The sequence below is a fragment of the Arachis stenosperma genome, chromosome 6 (genome assembly GCF_014773155.1).
Source record: "Arachis stenosperma cultivar V10309 chromosome 6, arast.V10309.gnm1.PFL2, whole genome shotgun sequence".
Lineage (NCBI taxonomy): Eukaryota > Viridiplantae > Streptophyta > Magnoliopsida > Fabales > Fabaceae > Arachis > Arachis stenosperma.
In genome coordinates this window covers 4780629-4791791 of record NC_080382.1, presented here as the reverse complement: position 1 = coordinate 4791791, position 11163 = coordinate 4780629, and the positions used below count along the sequence as shown (strand labels likewise).

General features: G+C 27.7%; 1 protein-coding gene across 1 annotated transcript; it reads right to left on the bottom strand.

Moving 5' to 3' along the window:
• Positions 1-3111: 3111 nt before the first annotated feature.
• On the bottom strand, positions 3112-11163 carry LOC130935416 (protein BONZAI 3). Its single transcript, XM_057865156.1, has 16 exons — positions 10890-11163; positions 7005-7052; positions 6761-6906; positions 6593-6641; positions 6172-6228; positions 5828-6007; positions 5602-5736; positions 5444-5505; positions 5216-5315; positions 5013-5127; positions 4848-4924; positions 4468-4602; positions 4070-4237; positions 3851-3964; positions 3617-3713; positions 3112-3438 (listed from the first exon to the last, which is right to left on the bottom strand). Exons 1-16 carry the CDS (start codon positions 11061-11063, stop codon positions 3326-3328), a joined length of 1770 nt encoding a protein of 589 aa, XP_057721139.1. The 5' UTR covers positions 11064-11163; the 3' UTR covers positions 3112-3325.

Below are 11163 nucleotides of genomic sequence, written 5' to 3'. Positions count from 1 at the left end.
TACAGAGTCTATTTACTATTTCTTCCCTTTGTGGCTTTGGTAATAAAAATGATGTCTTGCTGAAAATATTTTGCAATTTTTATGCTCTAAAATGTGTCCAATGTGTGGCTAATTTTTTTAGTTATGGAAACTCAGAAGGTATTATGCTCAATTATGGAGAAGTGGTGTGTTTGAGATAAATTTTTTTAAGATTAAAATTCACAAATTAGAGTCTCAGTTGTCTTGGAAACAAAATTTAGGGTCTTATTTGGGATCATGAAGAAATCTGAACCTCAGTATTGTGTGTGTTGAAATTTTTTTAAGTGATAAACACAAAAAATAAACCACAAATTTGAGGTATTTTCTTAAAAAAAATTAAAAACCACAAAAAATACACCAAGTATCTACATTGTTGAAAAACACTGTTTGAACCACGACACTAAAAATAAAAAGCACCAATGTGTCCTTTGTAGTTGGTGAAAGCTAGTGCCCTCCAGATAAAGTAGGGAGTGTAGCACTCCTTAAAAGTTAACCTACTATCAAAAGTTATCAGATAAATTTAATTTATTTATTATTGTTATTATTTTTTTTTGTCATGGGCTGAACAAACAAACCAGCACTAACAAAAAGACTAATTCTTCTGTGACTCTGTTATTGTCGATGTGATGTCTTCAAATATTTTCACTGTTTTGTTTGCTGGCAGGTGCTTCCACTATCGTTTTAGCTAGCTATAGATTTTGATGCTCTTGAACCCACCTTATTCCATTTCTACCATAAATGACCATCAAAGTCCGAAAAATTGCTGCCATAGAAAAGGAAGACGCATGTCTGTGCTGATTAGCTAACTCCAAACGCAAAACGGATTCTGTAGAAGAACCCCGGTTTCCATGAAGAGATGACGACACAGTCAAAGCACAATATGCATGGCAGTTACAATAAGTCCATTATCTTTTATTTCAAATTAACCTCAACGTGTACGTAATAGAATGAAAAATTAAAATACAATTATATTTAAACAATTATTTGTATTATTTTTTTATTAATTTATTCAAAAAATAATTAAATTCTGAAGCTCATTGGTATAAAATATTACAGATATAAAACTAAAAAAAATTTTATTTGTATAAAAATGAGGCTAATAAATAATTATTCTATTTAATATATAATTAAGAGTATTTCTTTCTTTGCCAACGAATTATAGTTCAAATGACATAATCTCTTTATATTCATCTAAGAATTGGTAAAAAAAAAAAACACTTCTTTCCTTTATTAACTTTTTTAAACATTAATTATTTATTTTACATGCAATATAAAAATAAATGAATATAATATTTATTGAGTAGAAGTAATTACACAAAAAATTTTGTTGTCATAGTATTTGAACGAAAGAAAAGAAAATGTTATTTTAAGAAAAAATAATAATATATTTTTAATAATATTCTTAATACAAAATAATAAATTTAAAATATTTTTTTAAATAATATATATTAACTAAAATAATATAATTATCCCAAATAATATATTATAAATATAGTAAAATAACATATTTCAATAAAAAAAATTGTTAATAAAAAATTATATAAATATTTTTTTACATGAATTTTTGTTTCGGACAAAATAAAATTATTATATGTTTGTTTGCTTTTTACGTTGTATAAATATTTTTTTAATTAAATTTATATAGTACTAAATTTTTTATCATTCTGTTCATATTTAATGTTTTAATTTTGTTTCACACAAAATAAAATTATATATATATATATAATACAAAATTTTTTATCATTGTATTTATATTTAATATTATAATTTTATTTCATATAAAACAAAATTTATTTAAATTTTAATATTATATATATATATAACACAAAATTTTTTATCATTGTGTTTATATTTAATATTATATTTTATTTCACACAAAACAAAATTTATTTAAATTTTAATATTATATACATAATATATATTTAATATTATTTTTTAAGATTCTAATATATCTTTTTTTTTGGATTTAGTACATGAATTTTTAACTTATTTTTTATATATTATTTATTTTAATTCTAAAGCCGAATAGCTTTTTTTTTGTACAAACATATTATTTTTAATATTTATATACTAATTTTTTATTTTGAACTTCATCCCAATATCTGAGACTTGCCAAAAAAATTTAAAATTTGTAAAAAAAATAATTAACCTGATTAACAGGTTACCTTTTTAAATCCAGACCATTCAAATAAAATATAATAAATGAAGAGTTTAGATTTAACGAATTCACAAGGTGTGCAGCACTCCATACTTAGGCTGGGTTTGGTAAAGCTTTTTCAGGAGGTGCTTGTGCTTTTAAAAAGCACAAGCATGTCATTTTGCGTTTGGTAAATTAAAAAGCTCAAGTGCTTGTGCTTGCGGCTTTTAAAAGTTAGGGGTGCTTTTGAAAGCACCTAGGAGGGAGCTTTTCAAAGTTGGCTTGTGCTTCTCAAAATTTAAAAGTCTAATATAACCTCATATGTTAACTAATTTTCAAATTTAATGTTTGCATTTATGTCTATTATAGTATTTTTAAATTTTAAAAGCTATTTTACCAAACACAATTGATGTTGCTTATGTTTATTAAAAGTTGTTTTTGATTTGATTTACCAAACATAAATGCTACAACTTTTAAAAAGCCATCTTTTAAAAGTTAACTTTTATAAGCTACTTTTAAAAAGTAAAAGCTTTACCAAACTAAGCCTTAGTAAGGAGCGTTTAAGGATGAGCCTGTGTAGTTATGTTTTTGTGAAACTAATTCTATGCAAAATTAATTTTAATTTTTAAGTATTTTATTTTGATAGTTCCGATTATGGCAAAAGTAATAAATTTCTTTTCTCTTGGAATCTATTTGAGTCCACAATTAATTTTGATATCTAGAATCAGGAAATGGATAATGCCACTAAGTTTGATAATACTATTTCAGTATTTCTTTTTTCTTCAAATTTATGTATACATATAATACATAAAAGTTATGTATGGAGTGATATTTTATAAAAAATGGTAGTGATAGTATCATTTTTCATATAATCAAACAATATAACTTCTATAACATCCTCAAGCTAAAAACAATTTTTTTTCACTCTTTTCCATTTTCAACAGTTTATTCTCCATTACTAACCATGGTAAATTTGGAATAACAGATCTCAGGGTTAAAATAAGAAATAGATCTATATTCCATGGTAAATTTGGAATAATAGATCTCAAAGGGGAAAACCATAAATCCTTTACAACGAATAAAAAATTATAAGCAAAATATTCAAGTTGTATTTACAGTTTGAATGAGAAGTACAATAGCTAATTCGTTGGGGGTGTCTATATTCATCAACTAGTGAGGAACTTGTTGGGAAGTAAGTGGCTTAATGTCTCTACTTCGCATGAAACTCAGAAATTGACCAGGCAGTTCTTCCAATAGAGCTTGCACCACTGAGATACTTCCCCCTGTCAAAATAGCAGCTTCCTAAGGTTTAGGAATGAAAACAAAACAGCAATGTTTTTTGTGTTCACATTTCATACTAGATTGAACTACTTCAGTGTACAAAAAGTTAACTAGAAATGTTGCATATAATAGTGCAAACATAATTTTTTAAAAACAACTTCACAGAACAATTGTACTTACTTTGTACTTCTCTCATAGGGACAAACTGAACGATATCTCGTGTAGCGATACGACCACTAGAACCCTCTAACCGACGGCCATTATCAGCATCCAACACCTGCAAAACCCAACAAGCACATGTTATGTTATTATCTCTACCTATATGAAACTGTTAAGAGCATTCCAATGCTATTATGAATAGTTAATTTAGTGAGTTTGGAAAAAATTATTGGACAGGATTAGAAGGTAGATCACCTCCATGTTGGTGAAATCAGCACCTCCAACTCCAACTATAAGAACTGATAGGGGAAGATCAGATGCTTTCACAAGAGCATTTATTGTTTCTTGAAGATCCGTAACAACTCCATCCTATAAAATCAAGCACATTACTTGATTAGTCCTTCATCATAACCCCAAAAGGGAAGTTCTTTGAACAAGAAAACCACTTATACCCAATTGCTAAAATCTTCTCACCGTTATGATAAGTAATACGTAATACTTGGATCCATTATGTGATGCAAGGGACTTGGCAGCCATTTCTGCAGCAGTGTTGATAACTGGACCAAATAAAGTGGGTCCTGAGAGTGTGACATTGTGCAGAGCAGTTGCATATGCATCCATTATGCCTTCAACTCCTACAACCTACAACAATGGAAACCTACCTCTTAAATTGTTTTTCTCTTCAAGGTTGGATACTAGAAGCAGTGTTTCGTAAAATATAAATTACAAGTTGGTATTATTTGTACTCACTTCGCCCTGCACACCAAGTCTGGTTTCTTCACCCTTAGACATGGTGTAAACGGACGAGTGAATACAACAAAAATAGTTTTTCTTTTTGAGAATGATCTTCAAAAATTGAAAATTTTTCTCACCTCGGAGTCTCTCGGACTACCATTCAGATTAAAACAGTGGGAAACGGCACCAGCTGTGCTTCCTCCAAAGCCCCAAGCAGGAAACTTCCTATCAGAGTCATAGAACTGAATAACCTCCCCAACCTCCATTATAGCCTGCAAAAGATTGATATTACTATGCTGATTAGTGATTAGGCAAGAATTTTATATATACAGCATAATGTCACCTTATTATATTAGTTAGTCCAATCATATATCATTGTATTTTCAAGAATTTTGTTTTGAAGCACTATCACTATCATTATTGCAAAATAGCAGACCATATTCTATTGTGCTCCAAAAATTTCTGGATCAGAACAGCAGTTCAGAGTCATTCATTGAGAACAAAGTATAAAGCTTACCCTTTGATATGAATTTAACTGACCCGAGACATCAATATAATGCAAAGAATCTGAATATCGAGGATTTCCATTTGAAGCTGGACAAATTTTGAATCAGTTAGCATGATATAAGATGAATATGTAATTTCAGTAATCATCTTCACCAAGATAACAATATTTACTTACCAGTGAAATCCACAGCAACCATGAAGTTCAGTTCAAATCCACTGGATACATAATCAATAAAGCTGAATTGCTCCTTTTCACAATATTGATCCACAAAAAGTTGACCCTTCAGCATCTGCATAGAAGAAATTCCAAGAACTATGAGATTAAGCACAAAAGTGGACCATAAAATGTAATTCTATTATTGCATGGTCAATAAGTACCTTCTCTTCTTTTCTGTGGTGTGTGGATGGTATGAACAAATTTGTGCCTGTTCTCTCTTTTTTAAGCCTTTCTAGGTCTGCTATTGATGATCTCAGTTTACTGAAGGCAATAAAAATTGATATCAATATATATATATACACTTAAAATCTATGAATGAAAAAATGAAGGCTTACAAGAGTTTTGAATAATGAACAAAATAAAGCAATAGACAATAATTGCATAACTACCCAATAAGCACATGGTCACCACTGCTATTGAAATCAAAACACTCAATGAGTAATGGATTTTCCTGAAAAGTAACAATTTCGAAACTAGATAAATATCTTGCTAATGTGAGTAATCAAAATGAACTAGTAATCCATATTTTTTAAGATGATAAACCCACTTTACTTCCAAACTGACGGGAACTAAGGGTGACTGGTTTCCATGTTGGATTCAAATTGTTGTTAATAACTTCAGTCTTGCAAATTGGAACAGAACCTCCACTCTCAACTACTCTTGATATTCTTAAGAAGGGATCCTACAAGGAAAACAAAAAACAAATATGAGAAGTTTTACAAATGCAAACAAATAATAAGTAGAGAAGTTGTAGATGGGGATTGAATATGTACAGATTTTGAGAAAATGTCCTTGTTATCCAAATGTGAACATCTTAAGATCATCTCAATAGCAATCTTTGAAGCAACAGTCTCCTCAGCACGAACAGTGAGTGCCCCTAAGTTTCTTGAACCACCATTCCTGGTTTTGTTTTGGAGGTTTAAGGTTATGCTTCGGCTATGTTTAGTCACTATCTGAAACCACAAAGAAGAGGCACCAGTGTCAATAAAAAGCAGCATCCAAGTCACTTGAAAGTAGAGTTTTTCACAGAAATGAAATAGAAGTAAACTAATACAAATATTAGACCAAATTAGCGTGCTGGTCATCAATGGAGGTCAATAAGTAGAATGAAACTGACCTCAGATAAAGTGCAACTGGCTTGCCCAAGAAAGTCTTGGTCTTTCAGATTTAGTGTCTACAAGAGAATACAAAACTTTGTTTTAAAATATAAATTTTACCATCAAATAATAAATTTGGTTGGAATGTACACATTACACAGTACTGCTTTCTTATTTACTATTTTAAGAGTTTATGATTAAGTGATTATGGGGAACCATTACATACTTATGTTTTCAACTAACAAATTATTACCCTTTTGTTAATTTTTTTCCCTCTTCAGTAATTTTAGCAGGTCACAATTTCGCCTTGTCTAACCCAATTGAAAATTATCTGTAAAATCCTGGTCTAAGCTAAGGAACCAAATGGGGCAGAATTAATGGTTCAATTAAGCATAAAATGTTAAAAAGATATATAGTTCTTATTGTCTAATTTTTACAAACCTTAGTGGCAATACCATGATATTTTGAATCAACATCGTACACATGAAATCTGTAAGAGGGGCCAAATGACAAGTAGTTCCGAGTTAGTTACTCAAACAAGAAAGAATGTGAACACAATGTATCTCATAATAGGAACAGGAAATTAAATTATCAAAGGGGATAGCTTACTCAAGTGGTTGCACAATCTCAAACTGAAAAGCAACAGTAATTTTCTCTATCCACTCTGGATTCAAGTTATTCATTATGACCTCAGTGCGACCCAGTTCTTGCAATTTTCCATGTTTCTTTTCATATACAACAACCATGGGATCACTCTGAAATAAATTTTGAAGAAAAAGGAATTGAAGTAAAACTATACTAATAATGAATTAACAACTTGCAAGTACCAAGGAGTATATGCATCTTTATATACCTTTGATGTAATATCCAGATCAAGTAAATTTGATGCTGAAAAAGATAACTGCAAAAAGTGATTAGAAGAGCATAGATATTAGTTCGGCTTGTAGCTGTTTCAAGTTTCAACCATAAAGAGCAGTTTATATGGAAAAAATAATGCAGTGCACACAAATAAACTTAAAGAAATGACAAATAAATTGAAAGACACATAAAATACTAAACATGCTTAATCAAAATGGTGAAAATAACACCAGAATATTGCAAAAATTTTGACAAGCCAGTAAAAAAATGTGTCAATTTTTTCATCAGCTTGTCCAAAATTCCGATGAAATTGCTCACAAGCAGAATTGAAATCCTGGAATATGCTATGCTACTCTTCAGGGAAATCTGAAGATAAAAGCTCATTAATGATCTTCAAGTTTTTAAACATTCACTTTTAATATTTTCTAATAACTATCCATATTTAACATTGATTTTTATTTTCCACTTTTATATTCTTGACTTTGTTTTTAACAAAGGAAAATGAATTTTTGAAGATATAACCATTGAGGCATTGACCATTGTAATCTATAAGGAAGATAATCAATCTACCATTCTCAAAGTTTGATGTAACCTTGGTACCTTACTCAACGGATAATTTTATAAAAAGTTTTTGTGTGAAGAAAATAAAGAAAAATGTATAAGACAGAAATGAAAAAGAAACTAAAGGCAAAAAAAAAAATACTAAGCTATTTGTATGCTTTATTTTCTCCACATAATTTATCTTTTTTATGTGAGTTGAAATATAAGTTAAGAAAATAAAATTAAATTTAAGGATTGAATGCACGTATTGATGCTTTTTTTACTTATTATTTTGATAATTTTATCTCTTTTTAATATAGTAAAGGTATACAAGGAGCAGGAAAGACGGAAATAATATTTTTATTGATTGGAATTTTTTAATGAATGTTTTAGTTCTCTCAAATTAATTTTTATAACGAAAATATTCGAGTAACATCTCTTATTTTCTTTGTATTGATTCTTAATTTATAATTTTTTTTATGTATTAATTCAAATAAAGATATCTTCTATAAAGATAATAATAGAAAATTATTAGATAATTTGACATATTTAATTAAATTATTTAATATATAATATTTTTTACATGTTAGATATTATCATAACACAATCACAATTTTCATATGAATATGAATAATCACTTTTTTAATTATATAACATAACCTATTTATATCTCACTACTATTAAATTATGACTGAACTCCACTCATGGGAACATATATAGATGTATGTATGTTAGCTTAGTTTACTATAGAATTTTCTCAAAAATTAAGAGATTAATAAAGTAATACAATAATGAAATAAAAAATTAACCATCATTAAATTTATAATTTTTATTATAAATAAATTTTATTATTTTAATTTAAAACCGATTAGATATTTATTATTTTATTTTACCAGTCTCTTCATTCTAGAAGAGTTTAATCTTGCAATACTAAACTAATTATTATTCAAACTAAAAATATTCCATTAATAATGAAATCTCAATAGAATTAAATTTGCATCAAGCCGTGAAAAAGCATGAACAAATCAAACAAGAATTTATAGCGAGGGAAGTAAATGCGGGATATTTTTTATTTAAATAAAAAATTTATATTTTTTAATTTAATAATAATAAAAATAATTATTTTTTATATTATATTTCAATTTCACATCGAGAAACAATACAATTTACTTGATCTCTTTATATTATTTTATTGTGACTATATCTTAAAATCTAAGCTTGAATTCAAAAGCTATTGGAAGAAATCATTTTATTAATGACTTAAAAATTTCTGTAATGTAAACTATATGGGATCAAGAGGGAATTTGCGAGGATATGGAGTATGGAGCTTTTTGTGGAAGCTGACACTAGAGGTGTTCGTAATACGGTTTAGTTCGATTTTAAGAGAAAAAGTCATCCGATCCGAACGCTTAGATGAACTTTTTTTTGGAAATCTGATCTGATCTGATCCGATTACAAGCGGGTTGGATCGGTTTAAATTTGCGGTTTTTTAAATAAAAAAATTAAATACATATAACAAGTCTCAACATCAAATTTTAAATATCCAACAATGACATAACAAATCTTAACAATATCTTAAAAAAATCAACGATAACATAACAATAGAAATAAAATTATAGCTTAGTTAAAATAAATAATATTTTGAACATAAAGTATTTATTAAATAATAATAATACATGAATAATAGAAAAATATATAACAAATTGAATATATTATAAATATAATGGTAAATATAATAATAAAATAATAATATTATAGTACATTGTGCGATTTGGATTGGATTGGATCGGATCGGTTATGAAAAATAGATCTAAAATTCGATCCAATCCAACGATTTGCAAAAAAATAGAATCCAGTCAAATCCAAATTGGTACGATTTTAATCGATTTTCGATTTAAATTGAATTAGATGAACGATTTAATTTAAATCGGTACCATTTCGTCGGGGGATTTGAGAATGAGATGTCTGGAGAGTGGAGATTGCCACTCGTTTTTTGAGAATATCATTTTTAATAAATTTTAAAAAATTGTTAATTGATTTGTTTAAATTTATAAAATTGTAAAAATATATATTTTTTAGAATTTTAACTAAAATATAAAATTTAGGTTATTATTATTTTTTTATTGATAATTATGTTTTAAAACAAACTATATTTGTAGGTAAGAAATGTTAAACAAAACTTTCTATTATTCAAATGTGTGATAACAAAATGCAATTCTTTATATTACTCAAATCGAAAAGCATGAGACTTTTAATAAAAAAAAAAACAAGTAAATGTAGGTGGATTTTTATTTGGAACTAAAATAAAAAAAAGTAGTTTCTCAAATGAGTCTTAAAAAAAATGAATAAAATAGTTTATTTTTAAATATTAAATTGATATTTAAGAGAGGAATGCTAGATAAACAATGATTATCTTGAATAATATGGAATAGTCACTGATCAAATAAAAATACACTACACCCTAATTTAATGTTATTAATTAAATTTATTCTTTTAACCCTATTAATTCACATTGTTCACATATTATTTAAAAAAATTGTTAGTTACCTATACTTTTTCTATCCTAAAATAGTAATTCATCTTGTTATTGATAAAATGATTTCTAAAAAATTTTAAAATTTAATAAAAACATTCAAACATAGACGTCATATTGAAAAAAAATGTTGATTAAATTCAGTAATGATGGCAGAGAATTCTAATGACATTTTCGATAAAGAGAGGAGCTTGAAATTGTGACGATGACGTTTTTGTATTTTGTCCATTTCTCTCACTCAGAATCTGAACAACAATCTCAACAGTTAAACAGAGAGGCGAGAAATTGAGAATTGGAGTTAGAGTGAGAGGGGTAAAGTTGGTTATTGTCGCAACTGCAAACTCTTTTCCTCGCAGAAAAGGCCAAGTTCTTTCGATTGTCAGACCAGCAGCGTTTTTTATTCAATGTGATTTTATATTGTTTAGTTTGGGTATTTTTGTTAAATTTTAAAATCTTTTAAAGATTATTCTATTAATAATAAAAGTCAAATAGTACTTTATGAGTGCTAAAATTTTTTAGATATCAATTTAATATTTATTTTTTTATTTTTATTTTTGTTAAATAAGTCTGTCTCAAATCTAATTATTTGTCTATATAAAATGACTGATTTAAGAATTTAATTTTTTTTAAATAACTAGAGCTATTGATTTATCTACTTTTTTACTAAAATTTGACGCGATTGATATTTTTAACAAATAAAAAACTACGAATTAATTAGGATTAAATTATTGTACTAAAAATTCTTTGAAATTTAGAATATTACTTAAAAAAAGATAGAGCTTATGGAGTTATGGTAGAAGGCTATACCTCAACCTGAGTGAACATTGGCTGAAACCCTTTGGTTTTAAAGAAGAAATCGACGGCGTCGTTGTGGGCTCCATTATTGTTATCACCTTGATTTTGATTTTGATTCTGATGTGAACGAAACCCTACTCCCACTGCTTGCTTTCCCCCTTCCAAATCAGAAAAGCACCCTCCCATCACACTCGATCAATGTAACAGTAACCCTGACAGTGACGCGTTTTAATCCAATTTATTTCCAAGATTCCGATTACTCGATTATATTCTACCCAGATGAAAC